Source organism: Lepus europaeus, chromosome 18, assembly GCF_033115175.1.
Source record: "Lepus europaeus isolate LE1 chromosome 18, mLepTim1.pri, whole genome shotgun sequence".
NCBI lineage: Eukaryota > Metazoa > Chordata > Mammalia > Lagomorpha > Leporidae > Lepus > Lepus europaeus.
The window spans coordinates 11382700-11406117 of record NC_084844.1 but is presented as its reverse complement, the minus strand read 5'-3'; the positions used below and the strand labels follow the sequence as shown (position 1 = coordinate 11406117).

Sequence of the window (23418 nt, the reverse complement as noted above, 5' to 3'; positions counted from 1 at the left end):
ATAGAGAGGTGGGAAAGACATAAAAAGTTATCTTCCATCTGCTGGGTCACTCTCCAAATGGCCACAACTTATTTTTTCATTCCATTTCTCCAGGAACATTTGGAAGAGTTGCTTCATTTGGTTATATAATTTTTTTAAAAAAAGAATTTGGGGCTGGTGCTGTGGTATAGCGGGTAAATCTGCCGCCTGCAATGCCGGCATTCCATATGTGCGCCAGTTTGAGTCCCAGCTGTTGCTCTTCCAATCTAGCTCCTTACTAATGCGCCTGGGAAAGCAGCAGAAGATGGCCGAGGTACTCAGGCCCCTGCACCCACGTGGGAGACCCAGGTGCAGCTCCTGGCTCCTGGCTTTGGCCTGGCTCAGCCCTGGCCATTGGGGCCATTTGGAGTGAACCAGCAGATGGAAGATCTCTCTCTCTTTAACTCTTTCAAATAAATAAATCTTTGAAAAAGTTTTTTTTTTTTTTTTTTGTAATTTGAGACAGAAAGAGTGGGCTTCTATCCATTGGTTCACTCCCCAGATTGGCTGCAATGACCAGGGCTGGTGCCACACTCCAGAAACACAATTCAGGCCTCCCACATCAAGGGCAGGAACCTGATCCCTTGAGCCTTCACCTCCTAAGGTCTGCACTGGGGGAAGCTGGACTAGGGGCTGCAGCCAGGAGTGCGACCCGGGCACCCCAGCGTGGGACAGGGAGTCTGCACCACAAGGCTAAGGCCCACGCCCTGTGCTTCTATGTCCCTCTCCTGCTGTCCATCAATACTTTGCTCAAGTTATTTGTAGTTGTTTTCTCGGGTGCTTTAGAATAATTTGTATGAAAATTTTAACATTAAAAAGTCCTGTTTTCAATGAAAGAGGAAAACGAGATGATGCTTCTTGGGGACCTTTACATGCAGAGCTGCAATATTTTGCAGAAGAGAAAGGTTAAAAATATTATTTACTTGCAATGAATCTTTGGGTATTTATGACTTCATTTGGATCAATGCATGTTGTAAGAGTTCATAAAAAGCTTATGGCAGAAGAAAATCAGTCGTTTTAAATAAAAAAGCCATAAATTTATTGCAAATCTAGAAGTACCAGAATGTCACCAATACAGAACAAACCACCAGTCTTGCTTTTATTTTCTTCCAGACATGTAAGAGCTTGATTACTGACATACAGAAGTTGGCATACATTTTTTCTTCATGCAGTTAACAGAATGGACATAGAGCAGATCCCTCAGAAATCAGTTATAAATATTAAATTGTATGGAACATTCATAGTAAAAAATACGTTGTAAAGTGCTGAAGTCATTTGACTCTGCAGGAACTACCAGGCGCTCAGAGCCCCTCTAGGCAGTGCCGGACGGGCTGCCTCCGGCCGGCTCTCGGTGCGTCTGCGTTCCACAGACTCGGTCACCTCCTCCCCGCCCTCCCCAGAGTTTTACAGATTGTCCTATTTCTATGGCTGATAAAATGCTATACAAAAATGTAGCCGGCGGTGATGAACTATGCCACTCTCAGTTCAGTGCACAGAAAGATTCAAGCTTGTGTGTACCTGTAACCAAACTAGGCTTGTTATATTTTTCCCCCTGAGTTGTCATAAATTAACAGTAAAGATGAAGAAAGGTGGAGCAGCGAGCACCGACCATCACCTGCAGGGCGAGAGTCAGTAGACAGGTGAGCAGCTCACCTCACACCCTCACACTTGCCCCTCTACAGAAAACTGCTAACGAGAAACGCTACACGACGCACTGACACCCATGGAAACGATCCAGCCACGTTCCATGGAAAACATCAAATTGCAAATTTCTAACTCACGATGGCAACGTAAATGTCTCTGCTACTCCTAGAAAATACAGAAATGCTTCAACCCTTAGATGTTTGCTCTTTAAAAAAAAAAATCATAAATGTTTCAACAATTCAATGAAATATAATTCTGATCAAAGAAGATCCTCAAGTATTCTTAGGTGATGAGACAAAATTACTTGTAAAAGCTAAGGCGATTTGCTATCCATTTCTCCCCTTTTAAATCGTGGACACTGCCTTTGATCAGACTGAAGAATCATTACAAGCTGGCCTTTTAGGAGAGTCACTTTACAAGATAAGAATTCTTTGAGGCATTAAGAGGATTGCAGAAAAGAGGTAAAAGATGCTGCTGTGTCTCAGGTTCTATGTTTTATCTCTTTTGATTAATTATTCTAGAATAACTTAATAATAAATAGTGGTTTAAATTAAAGACGCTACAATCATATATTTTTGAATAATTAAAAGTAACAGGAAACACCTTTTCAAATGCAGTTTTGTATATTCTGTACTAAAATACCTCTGGTGATGACTGGCCATTAAAAGAAGTGGTGATCTTCACATTTATGAAGTTCAAGTTCTATATATTGAAAAAAAAAAGTTTATTAGTCAAATGCTTGGTCTTAAACTATGCTTCATTCCCATGCAATGTTTGGAAAATGCAGAGGCCATAATTTGTTAATGAGAAACTCAGTATTTGCCAAAGCATTTAAAAAATGTATTCATATTTCTGCAAATTGCCAAGTTTTTAAATGATTGGTTGGAGTTTGTTTTTTTAATGGCGAATTTCAGTGGCCTGGGTCATGTGTCGGTTTGTAGGATAGTAGTTCATCACGAGGAAGAGCTCTTAGAACCACCCCATCAGTCCATGTCACTGTGTGAGCCCTGGAATGTGAATGCTATCTTTGTATTGCTACTGAATGCAGCCAGATTTATACATGGAAGAGTGGTTGGTTGGTTTTGTTTTGGCTTAAAAAACAAGCAAAAAGGAAAATTTAGGGAAAAAAAAAAGGTGGTAGTGTGTTCACACATACATTCCCTTTAAAATGCAGTGTTGAGAGTGGGACAGAGCAGTTGGCCCCTCTGCCCCAGCCCCTCACTGGTCTCAGCTTCAGCCAATATCACGGCTCCTGGAACACAGGAAAGCCAGTCAGACTGGCTCCGTTTTCCCATGGCCTCTATGCTCATTTTTCCCAAGATCCATTTCCAGGAAGTCTTCAGGGATGTCTTCCAGAACCTTCCCGCGGTGACTCTCGACTTGCGTTCCACCTGAATGTTGGTGCTGGCATAGTCCCTTTTTGCACGGTCTCACCAGGGCCAGGCACAGGGCAGCCACAGCCATGCCAGCTGCGCAGGAGTAGAAGGCCCTGCTGTAGATCTTACTCTGGTCCACCAAGAGACCTGGGAGAGAGCATCAGCATCGTTAGCAACATCGTCTGGACACAAACCCTCTCCCCGGGGGCTCCCGTTCAGTTCAGGGACTTCTCAGTTTCTTTGCTTTCCTCCTGTCTTACTATTTTTTTTCTTTTTCTTTTATTAAAGATTTATTTTTATTTATTTGAGAGCCAGAGCCACAGAGACAGGGAGAGACAGAGAGATCTTCCATCTGCTGGTTCACTCCCCAAATGGCCACAACAGCCAGAGCTGGGCTGATCTGAAGCCAGGAGCCAGGAGCTTCCTCCGGGTCTCCCACATGGGTGCAGGGGCCCAAGGACCTGGGCCATCCTCCACTGCTTTCCCAGGCCATAGCAGAGAGCTGGATTGGAAGAGGAGCAGCTGGGACTTGAACCAGCATCTATATGGGATGCCGGCGCTGCAGGCCAGGGCTTTAACCCACTGAGCCACAGCACCGGCCCCTTTATTTTGTTTTTCTAAAGAAAAGTCATGGAAAATGTGTCTTATGAAAAAACTGCATTTCAACAAATTTTTGCATGAAAATAAACTTATTTTTAATCCCATTTTCCATAAACTTTTGGAGGTGTCTTTAGGTTCTTAGTAGGGAGAGAGCTGTATTATGTTCCACTTGAGTTCCCTCCAGGTGTCTCTTTACAGGGGCTCAGATTGCTAATCACAGTAGCTTTAAGGCCCTGCACCCGAGCTAATGAAACATATGCACGTCCTTTCTAGAAGGAACTGTTCTGTATTCACCCACGGAGAACTCACAGAGCGGTGCTCTGTGCCTCATTCCAAACACCCTTCCCTGGAAGGGAAGATGCCTTCCAGAGGTCCCTGAGTTCTGATATTCCAGAAGTCACAGGGTCGTTGGAATGAGCAAAATCCATGTTCCTGTGTCAGCAGGACGATGGGAAAAGCCAGGGCAGCCTGGATGCCACACGGGCTCTGATCCTGAGTGGCTCTCCAATCTAACTGCTCGGGCTCTGGCTTCAATTCTTTGGCCTTCAATTTCCTCACATTTATTTAACTTTCAATGTATTTATTTAAAAGGAGGAGGAGGAGAGAGAGAGAGATTGATTTTCTCGTCTACTGGGTCACTCCTCGATAGCTGGGGATGGGCCAGGCTGTGTTTGGAAGCCAGGACTCTCAGTCTAGGGCTCCCATGTGGGAGCAGGGACCCAACTACTTGAGCCACTGCCCATTGCCTACCAGGGTGCAGATGGGCAGGAAGCTGCAATCGTGAGGGGAGTTGGTCCACGAACCCAGGCACCCAGAGAGGGGCAGACGCATCCCAGGTGGCATGTTAACTGCCGCCCCCAGCTCCTGCCCCAGTTCCCTCCTATTCAAATCAAGAGGTTTGGCCCCGGGCCATCTCTAAACCCTGGTGGCTCTAGGAGTCTACGAAACTATAAAAATGGAAGTAGACTTAAAAAAAAAAAAAAAAAGAATTCGGCTTGCACGGGAAGCCAGCACAGCCGGCACAGGGAAGGCAGACAAGCGCTTGTGTCTGGTGTTTGAAATTACCTGCGAGGGGCGGCCCGGCCAGCCCCGCTATGCTCTGAATGAAGACGTACACTCCCGCGGCGGAGGACATCTTGTCAATGCCCACCACGTCATCCTCGGCGAGCAGCGGGATGTGGGTGCCCCCGATCGTCCCAACCATAATCCCAAAGAACACGCCGCACGACATCAGTCCCCAGAAGCCAGCAGCAAACGTGAAGGCAAACAGAGAGACCGTCAGTAGGACGACGCAGATGAGCTCGATGTAGATCTTCCGGATGGGCTCCCGGTTGAGCACGAAGCCGGCTCCGATCCTCCCGAACACCTCGGCGATCGCCATGGTGGACAGGAGGAAGGCGGCCCGGTCCTGATCGATGCCCAGGCTGATGCCCAAGGGAATGATGTACAGAGAAGGTGCAAAGAATCCCAGCGTGGCAAAGAGGCCGAATAACGCGTAGCAAATAAAACTCTTCTCTTTCAGGATGGAGAAGTCCAACAGGGGGGCTTTCTCGGCGGTGCGCGCGGAGCCCGTCTTCCCCAGGGTCCGCGGCGTGTCGGCCTTGGGCTCGGGCTCGGGGTTAGCATGACTAGGCACATTTTTCGGTGAGGTAGTTAGTTCTACTCCTGAGTCAATGGAGTCTATTGAGGTGCGCGTTTTCTCATTTTCAAGCATGTATTGCACTTCTTTCCGGTTCTCCCGAATCTCGAGGGTGACCGTCTTGAGGGACCCTGGTCCTCTGATGATGATCGGCCTGAGCAGCGCCCCGCAGACCACGATGTTCAGCTGCAGCAGGCCCACGAAGAAGAGGCTGTACCTCCAGCCAATGCGCTCCTTCAGGGCTGTGATGGCTGGGAGAGGCGGGAGCGAGGAAGCAACAGAATCCAAGGTCAGTCAGGGACCCGAGGACGGGGGAAATAGCAAGAAACCTGGCTGCAGAGTTACCCAGAATTCGTCTAAAATGCACTCAGCAGTGAATCTGGGCCAGCCTTCCTCCTAGGTTCTGTGCACTTTGGGAAGCAGTAAGGCAGGAGACTTACTTGGTGCACAGTAATTGTTTGGAAAGCACAACTTTCCAGCCCGGCTTTCCAAAAGCGTTTTGAAGAGGGCATTTTTCCAGGCAGAGGCGCTAGAAGTGAGACAGGTTTGAGCCGGACACCGAGGTTTGGCCATCAGCAGCCTGCAGGCCGCTCGGACCCACTGCCGGTCTTTGTCACTAAAGTGTACCTGAACCCGGCTCTTTCATTCACATGGTCCAAGGACGCTTTTGTGCCCAGCAGCAGGATTCGGGACTTGGGACAGAGACTATGTGATATGCACAGCCAGAAAGATGCACTATGTGACCTTAACAAAACGAATTTACCGCCAGCGCCGTGGCTTAACAGGCTAATCCTCCGCCTTGCAGCGCCGGCACACCAGGTTCTAGTCCCGGTTGGGGCACCGGATTCTATCCCGGTTGCCCCTCTTCCAGGCCAGCTCTCTGCTGTGGCCCGGGAGTGCAGTGGAGGATGGCCCAAGTGCTTGGGCCCTGCACCCGCATGGGAGACCAGGAGAAGCACCTGGCTCCTGCCTTCGGATCAGCACGATGCCCCGGCTGCAGCGGCCATTGGAGGGTGAACCAACGGCAAAAAGGAAGACCTTTCTCTCTGTCTTTCTCTCTCTCTCACTATCTACTCTGCCTGTCCAAAAAAACCCAAAAAAACAAAAAACCGATTTACCAACCTCAGAACAGCATCATTAATACATCCACTCACTCCATCCTGAGGCATAATGGGTCAAATGAGAAATAACCCTAATGGCTCACATGGGTATCCTGGAATTAAAGGACCCATTCTCCTGTGCTGCAGCTCTGCTGCTTCCTGCCATTGAGGTGGGGCCTTGTCTGCCTGCCAGCGGCAGCCTGCAGGGCAGCTCTGGACACGGGAATGTGGGGCCAAGGCCATGGCCAAGGCCAAGGTGAGCGCGGAGGTCTGCAGTCATAGTAGGATCATGCAGGTACCATAGAGCATCGTTCCAAGCATCTCAGAAAGGTTAAGCGACGTTCCTCATCACCTCATTCTCCTCTTTCGTAGGGGACAGTCGAGTATGGTGGTGACTCGGTTAGCCAGGAGACTGGCCTAGTGAGTGAGCCCCCACGCTTCTTGGGGGACCTCATCTGTTTTATTCGCGACCTTGCTCCCCCATTAATATCGAAAACTTAAAGTCACAAAATAGTTTATGCTTGGGTATTTCTAAATACCCATTCCTCATCTGGCATTAATTGGTCTAATTTCCCTTTTTCTCTTTTGCATTTCTTGAGTGCCTACAACATAGCTAGGGTGGTGCCCAGTGCCAAGGCACAGACCGACTGAGATACACTCTCCCCACTCATAATCCATTGAGTCTCTCTTCAACATTTTATTTTTAAAAATGTCAAGTCCAGGGCTGGTGCTTTGGCATGGCAAGTAAAGCCACTGCCTGCAGTGCCAGCATCCCTTATGGACACTGGTTCGAGTCCTGGCTGCTCCACTTCTGATCCAGATCTCTGCTATGGTCTGGGGAAGCAGTGGAAGATGGCCCAAGTCCTTGGGCCCCTGGAAGAAGCTCCAGGCTCCTGGCTTTGGATCGGCCCAGCTCTGGCCATTGTGGCCATTTGGGGAGTGAATCAGTGGATGGAAAACCTCTCTCTCTCTCTGTCTCCTTCTTTGTAACTCTGCCTTTCAAATTAAATCAATTAATTAGCCTTAAAAAAATCTCAAATCCACAAAGTGGAGAGAAAGACACCTATGAGGGGATGCCTGCCCTTTGCCCAAATTCAACAATTGACATTTTCTTTGCCTCTCCACGCGAGCACGTATATCTGTATGCACACTCGCATTAGTTTCTCGGAACCATCTGCAAAGTTTCAGGTGTTATGACACATCACCCCTCATTACTTCTGCCCGCATCGCCTATGAACAAAGGCAACCCACTGACTCGTTAATCAAGAAATGGCATGGGCCGGCGCCGCAGCTCACTAGGCTAATCCTCCGCCTAGCGGAGCCGGAACACCAGGTTCTAGTCCCAGTCGGGGCACCGGATTCTGTCCTGGTTGCCCCTCTTCCAGGCCAGCTCTCTGCTGTGGCCAGGGAAGGCAGTGGAGGATGGCCCAAGTGCTTGGGCCCTGCACCCCATGGGAGACCAGGAGAAGCACCTGGCTCCTGCCATCGGATCAGCGCAGTGCGCCAGCCGCAGTGTGCCTACCGCGGCGGCCATTGGAGGGTGAACCAACAGCAAAGGAAGACCTTTCTCTCTGTCTCTCTTTCTCACTGTCCACTCTGCCTGTCCAAAAAAAAGAAATGGCAGAGTAAGCGGTGAATCTGTCTCCAAGGTTATCTGCTCACTACTTTAGTTAGTTTTCTCATAATTCACATAATGAGGGTAAGATAGGAAATAAATCAGGGCTAAAAATTTTGCTCACTAGGGCAGGCATTGTGGTGTAGCAGGTTAAGCCTCTGCTTGGGACTCCCACATCCTGTATCAGAGCGCCTGGTTGAAGTCCAGGCTCCTCCACACTTCCAATCCAGTTTCCTGCTAATGAGGTTGGGTGGGAGGCAGTGGCTAATGGCCCAGTTACTTAGGTTCCTGTGGGAGGCAGGATGGAGTTCCTGGCTCCTGGCTTCAGCCTGACCCAGGCCTGGCTGTTCTGGCATTTGGGGAGTGAAAAAGTAGATGGAAGACCTCTCTCTCTGTCACTCTGCCTTTTAAATTAATACATCTTAAAAAATTTATTTTTGCTGAGATTATCCACATACACAGATAATAAAACTGACTTTATTAGCCTACTTTAAGTCCACACTGAACGTAGCTCTCTTGACAAAGCAGAGGAATATTAGCATGAACAATTTCAAACCATTAAATCATCTTGGAATACACATCAAAAAAGCTACACCGCTGAATATGTGCCATGTAGCTTTCTATTTCTGTAAAGTTGGACTGTTACTAAAATGGTTTGAACTCCTAACATAGGAGTTAGCGAAGAAACATCTTAAAACTGTGCTGTGGAAGAGAAAGCAAACAACCTTTCATTAAAATATTGTTTTATTTTTTGCATCTACTTGAAAGGCAGAAAGAAAGAGAGAGATCTTTTATACACTGGTTCACTCCCCAAATGCCTGCAACAGCCAGGGTTGGGCCAGGCCAAAGCCGGGAGGCCAGAATTCTATTTGCGTCTCCCTTGAGGGTGGAAGGAGCCCAAGTACCTAAGCTGCCACGTGCTGCCTGCCAAGGTGCAGCAGCAGGAAGCTGGGTCAGGAGCGGAGCAGCTGGAACTGGCGCTCTGATACAGCATGCGGGCAATCCAAGCAGTGGCTTCACCCATGCAGCCACAAGGCCCACCCCCATTCCATATGCAATCAGAACCATCCACGCTGTGGGCAAAAGTTCGATTAGCAAGAACAGCTGAGGGCAGTCCTCATGTTCCCCACGCATACGTAGACTGTTGTAGCCCACCTACCTGGTGCGAAAGCAAACACAGCAAAGCACTCTCCCGTGGAGGCGACCGCCGTGACTATGGAGCGTCTTTTGTCAAAGTACTGGGATAGAATGGTGACAGCGGGAAGAAAGCTAAAGCAGTATCCCAGACCTGTGAGGGAGAGAGCCACGGAGAGCAGTGAGAACCTCGAGCTGACCAGCACGGGAAGGCTGCACGCAAAGGGCCTGGATTGTTCACTTTTGAATCGCACGTTCTGGAAATCAAGTAACTCGTTCTAGAAAAAATGTGACATAGCAAAGAAAATGGGTTTTATTGCTGGTCTGGGCAAGCTGCTCCATTTGTTTTGGGATGCTAGGAGTATCAAAACTCTTTTCTATTTTTAACTTATCTGCACTTAAAAAATTTATGTAATGAATATAGTGTTTATATAAGGGTACTTTTAAAAGTTTGGAAAATACAACTAAAAGATAATGTTTCTTTAGTCAAGTTTTTTCATAATTATCATTTTTTCATGAACTATTGAAAGACATCCCATATGCTTGCACTGCAAAATTTTTTTGTCCCAAAATCAACTTCTTTTAATTCCGTTTTCCCAGGAACTTTCCAAAGCACCCTCATGTTAGACTTGTATTTAGAAATAAGTCTGGGCCGGCGCCGCGGCTCACTAGGCTAATCCTCCGCCTTGCGGAGCCGGAACACCGGGTTCTTGTCCCGGTCGGGGCACCGATCCTGTCCCGGTTGCCCCTCTTCCAGGCCAGCTCTCTGCTGTGGCCAGGGAGTGCAGTGGAGGATGGCCCAAGTGCTTGGGCCCTGCACCCCATGAGAGACCAGGAGAAGCACCTGGCTCCTGCCATCGGATGAGCGCGGTGCGCCGGCCGCAGCGCGCCTACCGCGGCGGCCATTGGAGAGTCAACCAATGGCAAAAGGAAGACCTTTCTCTCTCTCTCTTTCTCACTGTCACTCTGCCTGTCAAAAAAAAAAAAAAAAGAAAAAGAAAAGAAAAGAAAGAAGTCTGGACACGTATTGAAAGGCAGAGAGACACAAAGAGAAGCAGAGCTCCCATTTGTTGGTTTGCTCCCGCAAATGCCTGCAGTGGCAGAGACTAGACTGGGGCTGAAGCCAGGACCTAGAAACTCAATCCAGTTCTCCCACAGGGGTGGCGGGAACCCAATTCCTTGCACCGTTACTGCTGCATCCCAGGTCTGTGCTGGGAGGAAGCTGGAATCAGGAGCCAGAGCTGGAGATCAAACCCAGGCGCTCCAGTGCAGGACTCAGGCATCCCAGCTGCTAGGCGAAATGTCTGCTCCTGGGAAAAATGTTGAGTGTGAAAACCTCAACTCGTACGTGTGTGGATGTATGTGTGTATATAACTATACCTACGGACAGGTGTGCATATCACAGGTTGATGCTCAGGACCGGAGTGTTTCAGATTTCAGATATGCCTGGACTTTGGAATCTCCGCATATACACAGGGAGATATTTTGGTTATGGGAGCCAAGTCTAAGCATGAAATTCCTTTATGCTTCATATACAGCTTATACATGGAGCCTGAATGTCAATTTTTTTTTTTTTTTTACCATATTGTAAATAAGTAAGCGTATGAAACAAACCTTTCATGATGTGGAATTCTCTATTTGTGGCATCGTGCAGGAGCTCAAAAAGGTTCGAATTTTGGAGCATTTGAGGGTGTGACTTTCCGGATCAGGATACTCAGCTTCTTAGTAGCAGCACTGTGGTCAGCAGGTTAGGCTGCTCCTTAGGACACTGGCATCCTGAATCGGAGCACGGTTCAAATTCCAGCTGCTCCACTTCCAGTCCAGCTCCCTCCTAATGTGCCTGGGAAGGCAGCAGAAGACGGCCCGAGTGCTTGGGTCCCTGCCGCCCAGCAGGAAGCTGGGATCATAAGTGCAGTCAGAACTGGAACCCGGGCGCTCTGATATGGGATGCAAGCATCCCAAGGGACACCTTACTTGCCAGGCCAAATGCCCCCATGACAGAACTTGGCGCTGAGGAGGAACACTTACCTGAGAGGACCCCGATGGTGATGTACATGTGATAGACCGCTTGGGAGAAGGAGGCTATCACCATCCCAGTGCTGACCAGCACTCCTCCCAACATCACTGCCACCCGGTGTCCACAGCGATTGCTCAGGATTGCGGACAGGGGACCTGCAGGAAGAATGCAAAGGCTTCGTTACTCACGGGGGCCTGGGGGTGAGCTGCAGTCACCTGCTAGTCTGGGGCTTGCAGACTCAGTATGTCCAGCCATACAATGGCTGCTTAAGTCGATTCCACAATTATGTTAGCAATTATTCAAATCAGACAAGACGTTTCAGGCTCTACAAAGAGAAAAGTCAGGGGCCAGCGTTATGGTACTGCAGGTTAAGCTGCCACCTGCAATGCCAGCATCTCATATCAGAGTACCAGCTCAAATCCCAGCTACTGTGCTTCCCTGCTAATGCACCTGGGAAAGCAGCAGCAGATGGCCCAAGTACTTGGGCTCCTGCCACCTATGTGGGAGACCCGGATGGAGTCCTGGATCTCGGTTTCAACTTGGCCATTGTGGCTACCTGGGGAAGTAAACCAGAGGATGGAAGCGCTCTCTCTCTCTCGCTCTCTCCCTCTCTCTGTGACTCAGCCTTTCAAAAGAATAAATACATAGAGCTTAAAAAATAAAGAGAAAGCCAGGGTAACAGTAAAACAACTTATATATCAGTATAAAAACTGATATTTTTAGATGAGAGGTTTTGACTCACAATGAGTGTCTATAAAATCAGAGATGCATTTATGTTGTTTATGCGATCCCACAACAAAAATTGGGTTTTCTGTGATGACTTGAATCATTTTTTTCTCTATACTCACTACTTTGGATTTTTTCAATTTTTATTTCATTTATAGGGACAGGGAAGAAAGAAAGCTCCCATCCTCTGATTCACTCCTCAAATGGCTGGGGTCAAGGCAGGCAGAAGCCAGGAGCTGGAAACCCAATCGAGATCTCCCAGAGGTGGCTGGAACCCACTAGGTCACCCATCCTGCACTGCTGCCTCCCAGAGTCCACATTAGCAAGAAGCTGGAATCAGGAGCTGGAGCTGGGTCCTCAACCCAGGTCCTCCCATGTGGGATGTGGGTGTCCACAGCTGGTATCTCAACTGCTGGCACAAACGCCCATCACTGGATTCTTTTTAAAAAGCTCCATTTGGGAGTCAAAAGCTAGTTCATTTCATGTGACTTTCCTGAAAGTGATATAGAATGAAAGCATGGTGAATTCTTGGTCATCATAGGAAATTAACTTCATACTTATATGTTGCTTCATATCAACTTGAGCCTACTGATAGGTGAACCATTGAGACTGGGGCTGGGAAGAGCAAGATGGAACACGCTGGGCAGAAAGGGAAGAGAAACAAGGATTCCGTATTGTGGGGTTAGTGCATGTGTTTCTACTATGTTTAGTCATTAGAATGCACACTAATATTGAATGTAGCTCATAAGGAGGCCAGCCACTATCTTTTCAAGCCAGTGTGTCAGCTCAAAGCAGTAACAACTAGAATAATAGCACTGAGAAGAATTATCTTCTGGTATAAGAATATTAACAGGAAATTTCTAGTTGACTACAAAATTAGCTTTGGTTATAAAAGAGCTGAAACTTAAGCTTTGGGATTTTCTTTTTATTTAGATTACTGAGTGTAACATTTTGGTACTAATTCGCTTAAATGATCGTCCTGAGAAACACACATGCTGCGATGTAAAGATCAGGCATGTTAATACCCAATGAAATCTACACTAGTGTGAGGACTGGTAAGAAATTCCCACTTTACCCAGTGGATAAAAACACAAGGAGATGCTTTTTCAGACATCAGATGGTCAGCAGTTGAACTAATATTAAACAAGGGCTTTAACTTAGCGTTAACTTCATACATGATCGCTCCATGACAGGGCATTAGGGTAAAGTTAGGGAAGCTTAAATTCAGTCTGGTTAACTTTTGAGATAAGGTCAACGGCTTTGCTCGCTCAGAAAACCCTTGACGTTGCTTCTGGCAGGTGAACTCAGGAGCTCTAGTGTGTGTTCAAATTACGCCTATGTGGAACCAAGTAAAAATTAGTTTGCAAAAGTGATACTGAAATACTGTGCAATGATGCATTAGCGAAGTCGTGTAGGGAAGCAGGTGTCTGGAATTCGGTTTCCTTAGGAAAATAGGAGGGGGCTTTAAAAAGTCCGTGGAAAAATGAAATTCAAAGACAAGTTAATTTTGTGGCAAAAAGTTTTTGAAACCCCAGGAGCTGGCGCTGTGGCATAGCTGATAAAGCCACCGCCTGCAATGCCAACATCCCGTGTGGGTGCCAGTTTGAGTCCTGGCTGCTCCAAGTCCAATCCAGCTCTCTGCTAATGTGCCTGGGAAAGGCAGCAGATGATAGCCCAAGGCCTTGGGCTCCTGCACCTACACGGGAGACCTGGAAGAAGCTCCTGGCTCCTAGTTTAGGCCTGCCCCTGCTCCGGCTATTGTGGCCATTTGGGAAGTGAACCAGCATGTGGGAAGATCTCTAACTCTGCCTTTCAAATAAATAAATAAATCTTAAAAAAAAAAAAAAATCCTCAAGCAGTGTTTTCGTGAGCTTTCTGAAGACTCCTCGTATTTGCCGTCCTTTTACCCAGGTGATGGTTCCTCTTCATGTCTGCAGCCTGTCTGCCAGGCATGCTTTCTGAGACCGAGGCGTACTGAGCCAAATGCTCCGTGGATTTGCAGGCTGACCACATCCTCATGGAAGCGGGTTTACTGCTCTCCTTTATGGAGTCCCAAGAATGTACAGACAGTGGATGGTAAATACGTCTGTTGAGTTGAAGGCACTCAGAGTTGGCAGAGAAGGCTGTTTTCTGTAGTGCCTCTTGCTTCTTGCCAATCCCCAACCCGTATTCCTTTTTGAGACGAGAAAGGGCCAACAGGTCACGCGAGGGAATGCATCCCACACACGTGGGCAAATTAAAAGGGGCTGTGTTGTGGTTGGGCTGAAAGACGTACTAACCTGTAAACGTTAAGACAAACACACATATTGATACTATCCATGAGATCCTGCTGTTGGATTCATCAAAACTGTCCATTAAGTCATTAAAGAAGACACCAAAGGACTTGATGATGCCATAGGTGAAGACTTCAATGAAGAAAAAAGAAACAGCTACTACCCAGCCCCATCCTCCATCAGGCACTTGAGTATACACATTGGTTCCAGAACAAAGTGTTGATTTCTTTTGGGTCATTCTTAATCTGAAACAGAAAGTTAAAAAAAAAAAAATTAGAACAGCAGTAGCAGGAGGGCTGAAGATGCTCATACCCTTTGGCAAACAACAAATCAAAGCCACTTTGCCACCACAGCTTTGGTTGTTGACTATTTAAACCATGTACTATTAGTATAGCATCTTTGGGCAACTTTCTCTCCTTCTCTAACCTGTCACCTGTCTTTGTGTTGCACAACTTGGAGGTAAGAATTCCCGGTGACATTTAAAAAAGAAAAAAGGGAATCAGAGCAGAATATTGGGGATACTCTGAAGGAAGACAGTGTGGTCACTAGATCAAGTATTGATGCTGACTTTGAAGGAGACAGCCCGGGAAAGAAAGACTAGATTGACAAGGGAATGAAACCTGGGGTGGGCAAGGAGGGGACCTTTAGCCTAATGCGTGAGGTGCCTGCTTCCCACACTGGAGTACCTAAGTTCGAGTCTCAGCTCCAGCTTCTTGCTAATGCAGACCCTGGGAGGCAGTGGTGATGGCTGAGTAATTGGCTCCCTACCACCCACATGGGGTAACCCGGATTGAGTTTCTGGCTCCTTGCTTTGGCCCTAGCCCAGCCCAAGGCCACTGTGCGTATTTGGGGAGTGCATCAGTGAATGGGAACTCTGCCTGTCCATCTCTGCCTCTCAAATAAATCAAATAAAATTTTAAAGCAAATGAAGTCCAGATAAAGGAGGTGAAGCGCAAACACAGTATTTCTAGCACCTTCCCCAGGATAAGGGGTTGAGATGCCACGTGCATCCCTGCTTGATGCCCCTGGACATTCAGGTCATCCAGCCAACTCTGCTTTCCACTCAGTGAGCAACACTCTGAGGATGTGTGCCCCCTGTGGCTGTGCCTGCACGGACAGAATGTCACTGTCAATCAAAACGTGAGCATTCTGTATTCTAGAGTTCCTCAAAGTTGACCAACACCTGGTATATTAGCAACCGAGCATCTCAGCACATGATGAGTATTCTAGAATACGGCGACTGGTCTGGGCACCAGTTACCTTAACCAAGTTACCCCGACCTGCCTGTGCCTTTCCCAGTTGCAGTCAACACCACAACAAACCGAACCCGTGCTGTGACACCTCCAAGGAAGAGGAGACCCTGCACGTAACACTAGAGTGATGTGGGCTGAACTTCTGGGTTGGGCTCGCACAGGGATACTGTCCCTTTCAAAGCTTCTGCAATTTCATATACTCTGGATCAGTGGTGTGAATTCATAGTCCAACTAAAATTAATATTTATAACAACACATGAGTTCATGATTGCAGAGTTCTTAATGGCCACTAACCTTAAGTTTAGGAATTTTTTTTTTGACAGGCAGAGTGGACAGTAAGAGAGAGACAGAGAGAAAGGTCTTCCTTTTGCCGTTGGTTCACCCTCCAATGGCTGCCGCGGTAAGCACGCTGCGGCCGGCGCACCGTGCTGATCCGATGGCAGGAGCCAGGTGCTTCTCCTGGTCTCCCATGGGGTGCAGGGCCCAAGCACTTGGGCCATCCTCCACTGCCTTCCCAGGCCACAGCAGAGAGCTGACCTGGAAGAGAGGCAACCGGGACAGAATCCGGCGCCCCGACCGGGACTAGAACCTGGTGTGCCGGTGCTGCAAGGCGGAGGATTAGCCTAGTGAGCCGCGGCGCCGGCCAGGAATTCTTTATACACCATTGTATACAGGTGAATTTTCAAAATGCCCAGGTGTGTCCTTTCTCTAGCCATCCATGGTTGCATTCAAGTTGTAATGCAAGGCAACTGAAAAATGCATTTTCAAGATTTGCCAGTTTCTGATCTTAAGACTCAGATCCTGAATCTACTCCATAAACCTCTAAAAGCAGCAAGCCTGACCTCACGATGTCATGCATGTATTGCTCGTGCCACTCCCACCAGACCCTCGTACGTGGGAAAGAGCATACACTGTGCACTGACCAGGAGTTGCTTGAAAGCAATAGAGCACGCGGTGCTTCAAGAAGTACATGCTCCCTAGGGCAGAGGCCTCTGCCTGTCGGCGAGTGTTGATGCATCGGCCTGACAGCCAGTGGAAGGGTGCGAAGGGCAGTGAACCACGGCCGGGGGCAGGCCGGGCAGCCGCAGAAGGGACTGCCATTAGCGGTCCCCAACATTAGCAGTTGAGCTCAAACAGGGAGCAGGTGCCCCCCTCCTCCCCAGCAAAGGCACAGGAGTGAGGTTTTCACAACATCCCTCCCGCACCGGCCTTGCAAAGGTCACTCTCAAGATGAGGCAGCTGGGCCAGCGGAGTGAAAATGGTGGTAGGTTTTTAAAATCCAGAAGGCCAAAATAAAAAAAAAAAAAAAACAAAAAACAAGGACTTCCCAGTGTTGGCTTTAGGATAGCGGGGAGGGGGCATTGGTGGGCAGGAGGGCAGTGGTAGCGGCGAGCCGGCCGCCTGTGCCACTTCCATCCCACTCCCCTGGCCGGCCATCCCTGCAGGCTCTCCCTTGTGAGGCCACGACTCCCTTCATTGCCACTTAACTGGCTCCGTGTGTCTGGTACGATTAATCTTTGTGAAATGCTGCACAGTCATGGCATTTTTCGGTGGCTTTTCCTCTTCCTGGAGGAGAAAAGCCACTAAGCAGCCTGGCTCTCAGCGTCCTTCCTAAGTGGGCCCCAGTCTGCCTTTGTGGCCTGATTTCTTCTAAGTCTGGACTCTCTGACCATGGTCCAAATGGGCCCCTCCTGGACCCTGGTCTCTCCCGGTCTTGACTTTGGCCATATCGTCTCCCCAAATCCTCTTTTCATAATGCTTCCTCCAACCAACTCAAGCTAAGGGGCTTTTCTCCTTTGTGTGTGTCCAGGTCTCATTTCAGGATGCGGTGTCACTGACCTTTATGTATTTATGCTACTTGCTCAATTAAACACACGCTCACAAAATCTGGGGCCTAAATCTCTTTTGTAGCCCTCTATAAACTTCACTTTCATTGATTTTTTTTCCAGCGAGGTGCCAGAGCCTTCATTTTCACTGTAGGAGTGCTCCAGGGAAGAGACGATGAGATGGTCTCTGCCCCCACAGAGTCAAATATGCTTCTGATACTACTGCAGAACCTTAAGGCTGAAGTGTGTCCTATTGAAGTCTTTCAGCCACACCCTTCCAGAAATGTCAGCACAGTAGTCAGGCCTAACTGGCTACCAAGTCCAACATCATATTAGCACAACGGTTCTAACCCAGAAGGGTGCCCGAAAGGTCTTAATGGAGGGCTCAGGACCAACTTGAATAAAAACATATTGGGATAAAGCTTGAAAAAGGCCCCCAGGAGATAAGTTGAACCTCTCTGTAGCCTAATATCACCGTGGGATCAAGAGATAAATCATGTTTCGGTTGGACTGCACACAGATGAATGACCTGGGCTGCAGTTTTGAATGAGCTGAGCTCACGCACCATCGTGGGAAGGTTCCCTGTCAGCACAGATTTCAGTTCTGCGATGGCTGCAATCTAGCTCACTCTCCTGCCTTGCTGGGTGGCCAGTGGCTTGCAGGATCAGCCTGCGGCCCCCTCGTACAATTGCAGAATGCTGAAGCTGAAAGGGAGCTTGCTGCTCATCTGTGCAAGTCCTCTCTGTAAAACTTAGTCATTTTGCAAAAGAAGGGCAGTGAGCCCCAGAGCCAGGAAGGGACTTGACCCAAATGATCCAGAATCAACTCTCCTGCTGCCCAGTGGGGAGCAAGCCTTTGGGACGGCCTTTGAAAGGCCCAGGAGGCAGGTGCTTTACAGAGATGGAGACACTGCATCCAGATCAAAGCTTTCTCTATTGTACAGAGGCCTGTGAACCCTTTGGCACTTAACTGTGGGCCCTGAGACAGTCACTTCACCTCGGTGGGCCTGAGCCAGTGGAGAAGCTCCACGCTCCATTCAGCTTTAACAGTTGATGCTTCGGAATTTAGCACCGAGTTCTAGGAGGGTCTTTCAAAAGGTTCATGGAAAATGGAGTTAGGCCAAGTTTATTTTGGTGCAAAAAACCTGAAATCCATGCATACAAGGGATCTTGGAAAAGTTTACGAAAAATGTGTTAATACTGTGGCATTGGCACCTAGCGTAGTGGTTAAGGGACCACTTGGGACACCCACACCCCATACTGGAGTGCCTGTGTGAGTCCCAGCTCTGCTCCCAACTCTAGCTTCCTGCCAATGGGCACCCTGGGAGGCAGCAGGTCCCTGCTACTCACGTGGGGGACCCGGATTGAGTTCCCAGCTTCTGGTTTCGGCTTGGCCCAGTCCTGGATGTTGCGGACATTTGGAAAGTGAATCGGCAGATGGGAGATCTCTGTCTCTCTCCCTTTCAAATAAAATAAATTAGTAAATAAAACGATGCACAGATTTCAGAAGTTTTTGCACCAAAGTAAACATCGTTTAATTCAATTTTCCCACAAGCTTTCTGAAGTGTCCTTTTATTAATCAACCTATTCTTTGGGTCAAACCTGTGACCCAAGGAGAGAGCACACATTCTATATGGTTCTTGCACACCTGCGTGTCAAGTAGCTGGCCACTGACTAGATCTGATCTATGACAACTGATAAAACTGGTGGATCTTTTGATTGCCCTATTTCTTTAACTTTCTGAGCCCCTTCTGGGTGATCAATTCCCTTTTAATTTTTTTTCCAAACTCTGCTTTATGTACGTACTTCTCTACTATAGCAGATTCAAATAAAACTTCCCGTACATTCTTGGGTTTTTGAAGGACAGAAATTTTCTTTCTTATAACTAGGATCCTCCTAAAGGAAAGATGATACCTTAAGCCTATTCCTACCCTAAAAAGTTTATGCCTTTAGCATCCTATGTCCTATTATGCGAGCATTGGGCTTTTAAGAGAAGAGTACTGTACAGATTAATGATAGAAAAACCTGGTTCCTAATACTTCCTGGCTGCTAACACCTGCATTTTGCATGCAAGATGGTGCTTGCCAGGACCTCGGAAGCAGTCAGCAGCTCTTTGTGGATCCGGGACCTGGCACAGCCCTGGGCACACGGTACGTGTTCACTAAAAGTTGGCTACGTGAAGTCGGAGTCTAGTGGCGCCCCCGAGGCAAGGCGCAGCTGCTTCCTTATACAACCGCTACCTCATAGATGCTTCTTTCTTTCTCCCACTCATCTAGCAGACTGCTGACCTCTGCAAACAAAGCAACTGAGGCCTGATTTGTGAGTCTGGTTCCTTAGAAGCTTCTAAAAATTGCAGAATATGGAAATAACCTGTGCATTTTGGTTTTATGGTCATGGGAATTTATCGGAAGGGAAAGGACATCCATGGGCCGTGAGGGGATCTCAGTGGCTGGCACGACCAGGCAGCCCCGCACCACCCTGTAAGACAAGGAAGGCTACAGGCCTTTGGAGAATCCCTTGGCCTTCTGGGCATCTCCAACTGGTAAACAAGAGAGCTGACCTAGGTTGAGAGGACCTCAGATCTCTTCCTGCCTGGTAGGTATTGACCTGGCTTTGCAAGGCCCACGGCTTTGTCTTATCAAAGTCCTCGTGCCATATTTGTTGTTCCTGTTTGCCATTAACTGGTGACACAATCTTAGGGAAATCACTTCATCCCTGAATTTCATCATCTGCAAAAGCAAGGGTCTCTCGGGCCTCACCCACTGGACCTGTCTGAACAGGGGCTTCCTCCCACCCTCATGTTTTCCACAGGAGGCATAACGGCAAAGACCGCTGGGCAGTCTGCCGTGTCTTTCCTAGAGCGTTTGATTGGCTTAAATAGTCCCATGGCTCCTCCTCCAAGGTGTGGAAATCTGCTCTACCTGGGAGCTTTACTTAGAGAAGAGACGACCCGAGGGCACGGAAAGTGAACGAGACTGGATTACAGACTGGGATGGTGTTAATCCAGGGTCAGTTCAGAGCAAAGTTCAAAATACAGGCTACTAATGGAGGCAGAGCCCGGGGCCAGGGCGCTCTGAGACTCCCAGTTCTTCTTAAAGGCGTGGCCTGGAGAACCGCTTTTGACAAGTTGTTTCTGGTCCCTGTTGTCAAAACCAGTTTGTATCTCTTGGGTGAAGTTCATTTGAATTGTCTATTTAAAAAAAAAAAAAAAAGCCAAATCTAACCTGGAAGGCTGCCCCAGCGACACTGAATCATTGCATACAACCGATTCACCACTTCACCAGACCGTGATGTTGAAACCGGAGCCCCTAATTTAAGTGTCCTCCTCAGGAGTTCCACTGAGGAAAGTCTTGTTTTGGAAACCACAGAAGGAAAACTCCGGGTTAGCCCGGCACTCGTGAAGATAGAAGGCGCTTTTCCACTCGGCTGCGTTGTTTATTTACATGCTGCAAGTTTCTATCTTGGGCACCTTTCCCTTAATTAGGAGAGATGTTCAACTATATTCATCCACAGGATGTATTGTTAACTCCCCCCACCAAAAAAAACCGGCCATGGCATAGTGCTTGGGACACAGCGAGAGGCATCACTTAAAGAGATTTCGGCATAAACCCCTGGGCATTTTCCCCCTCAAACAAGACACCCATCTTAATGGAATTTACAAAAGCAACAGTCCTAAGGTTCCCAAGACATCGCAACACCAAGGTGGAAATCTTTTCCTCCGAGGAGGAGCTGGCGCGCAGGAGCTAACTGTGCAGCCAGAGCCGGCTTGCAGGTTGACAAGTTGTAAGCGCTCTTTCCCCAGTGGGCTCCAGGGAGCTTTTCGCCAAGACGGACGCGCGCGCCCCCCGCCCAGCCTCCACATTTCACGCGGCACCTCACAAACTCCTAGCACCTGCCTGCCGCGGTGGGGGAACCGAGCAGAAAACATCCACCCGGCAGGGAAACAACCCATTTCCTCCGCCGCACCGGCGCTTCCCCGCGCCCGGAGCCCCGGCAACCTTGGAAGTTGCGCGGGACCAGCCGCCGGCGGCTGACAGTTCTGCCGGTCAAGGTGCGGGACCCGCGCTCCGCGGGGAACTCCCAGCCCACCCCCGCGGCCCCCCGCCGCGGAAACCGGGGGCCACCCTGGGCGGGGGGTGCTGTGTTGCAGGGGTGCGCAGAGGGACCCCACTTTCCCCGGCGTGCGTGCGTGCGCGCGCGAGCCTGGGGAAGGAAGGTACCTCTGACATTTCGCTCTCGTGACGCGCAGGCAACTTCAAGAGGAAAATTCACGGAGGGGCTGAGTCCGCCGCCCCCGGCTCGCCCGACGACCCGAAGTCCCCAACCCGGGGCGAGGGACACCCAAAGGCCAGGCCCTCCTGAGGTCTCTCCCGGACCCCAGCTGTAACCAGGGTCATGGACACCCAACTCGCAGCTGCCCAAACCCGCGACAGCGCGTCCTCCTGGCGGTGGCCCTATTCCCAACTGTCACAGAGAATACCTTCCCGAACAACCTCTCCAAACTGCTCTCCTCTGCTTCCTCGCCCCAAAAATGGCCCCAACCAATATTTTTAGAAAATAATAATAATAAAAAAGAAGCCAACCCCAAGCCCCCACCCCCCACCATCAAACTTTTAAACACGTACAATAATAAAACCAACTCACCAAGTTAGAAGGGAAGAGAATAAACCCCAAAAGGCTCCCAATAAGGCGGAGGCTTGGTCTCCCCCTCCTTATAAGCCGCTCGGTAACATGAGAAAGGTTTAACCCTTTAGAGGGCGGGCCCCAGTCTGTCACAAGTTGGCTGCGCCGGAGGAGCCGGAGCGCCTTGGCCCCCCACCCACTCCCGCGCCTGGGCCACCCGAGCCACACCCTCCCCCCGCCCCCCACCCCGGCCGCCAGCGCCCGGGCGGTGCGTGCTGCTGCCCGCGCCCCGGCCCCGCGTCGCTGCCTATCTCTTATCCTATACCGGCTGCAGCCGGTCTCCGCCGGCCTCGGGGGCGCGCCGCCGCCGACCATGTGCTGCGAGCGCCGAGCGCCGCCAAGGAGGGGGCCGTCCTGGCGCGCGCGCGCCGGCCCACGTGGACCGGGCGCGCGCCCGCCGCTCGGGCTGGGGGTCACGGAAGGTAACCGCGTCGCTGTCCCGGGCCGGTCGTCTCCGCCAACGCCGCTGGGGTCCTTGGCACCACTGCGCCAGCCCCCGGCCGGGGCGCGCCCGGCCCGGCCAGCCCCCGGCACTTCGCTGCAGCGCCGGTGGGCGCGGAGCGGGCAGGGTGTTCCGGAGGCGCCTGCAGCCTCTCTTTGGGAACCCCCAGCCGGCGCGCGCGGGGCTCGAGGCCGCCTCCCTTCGCCAGCCCCCCCCCCCCCCCGGCGCGTCCACTGCCAGCCCCGCCCGTGCCCGGAGAATTTGGGGATTTAGGGAGGAAGGGAGGCGCGCGTGCCGGGGCTGGTCCCGCACGGCGCTCGCGGCTGCGGCGGCTCCGCGCCCGCCCCGGGCAGAACAGGTTCCTTCCAGTTTGGGTGTGAGCTGCGCGCGCGGCGCCCGAGTTCCTCCTCCGGAGCCCACTTCCCCCAGTTTCGTCAACTCGCGCGTCCCCACAGTGCCCCTGCCGGGGGTGGAGAGGGAGTGCCGCAGTGGGCCCCAGGCCGCTCGCGGCCGGGGAGCTGCGGGTGTCTGGCTTTTCCCCCCAGCTCTGCTGCAGCGGCGGCAGCCGAAGCATCCGCGTTGCGCGAACAGGGATGTGAGCGGCCAGGCTGAGTCAGCATCCCCGGCCCGGGGCGCGCGCGCACTCTGCCCGCCCGGCGGGAGGCAGCGTCCGCACAGGTGCACGGCCGCCTGGAGGCGGGCAGCCCCCTCCTCTCCTCGTAAGGGACCGGGATGGGTAGGGGTGCGTACCCCTCATCCCGAAGTCCCCAGCCCCAAGGTCGCTGGGCATTCAGCAGATGAGTCACTGGCAACCTGAGCTACGAGCTCTTCCTGGGGACAAAGCGTGCGACTTCGGCTCCCAGGCGGTTCAGAGCCCGCTGGGGCGCAACCTTGGCGTCGCGGTCGCCACCTCGCAATCCCGGGGGAGTTTGGGGACGCGTTTGGAGGCAAAGGCCATAGTCTCCGCATACCCCTGGGGACTTTGGCCCCGGCCGCTCCGTTGGTTGAGGTTCGGAGAATGTGGTTCCGATGCAGAAACTAAGGGCCAGCTAGTTTGGGAGGCTGAGTGGGGA

At 50.3% G+C, this 23418-nt stretch overlaps 2 protein-coding genes across 11 annotated transcripts in view; one reads left to right on the top strand and one right to left on the bottom strand.

Annotated features, from left to right (window-relative positions):
* Positions 1 to 23418, top strand: part of ARSG (arylsulfatase G) — a 129136-nt gene that overhangs the window by 5557 nt on the left and 100161 nt on the right. The window lies entirely within an intron of this gene.
* Positions 1092 to 22215, bottom strand: SLC16A6 (solute carrier family 16 member 6). Of its 7 annotated transcripts, XM_062216828.1 has the most exons (8): positions 21865 to 22027; positions 20445 to 20569; positions 18571 to 18680; positions 14149 to 14387; positions 11155 to 11298; positions 9152 to 9280; positions 4704 to 5528; positions 1092 to 3185 (listed from the first exon to the last, which is right to left on the bottom strand). In XM_062216828.1, the coding sequence occupies exons 3-8, from the start codon at positions 18636 to 18638 to the stop codon at positions 2935 to 2937; spliced, it is 1656 nt and encodes a 551-aa protein (XP_062072812.1). In that variant the 5' UTR covers positions 18639 to 18680; positions 20445 to 20569; positions 21865 to 22027; the 3' UTR covers positions 1092 to 2934. The 7 variants fall into 7 exon arrangements, with proteins under 7 accessions (XP_062072812.1, XP_062072815.1, XP_062072811.1 ...); XM_062216831.1 differs by lacking the exon at positions 18571 to 18680; XM_062216827.1 differs by lacking the exon at positions 20445 to 20569.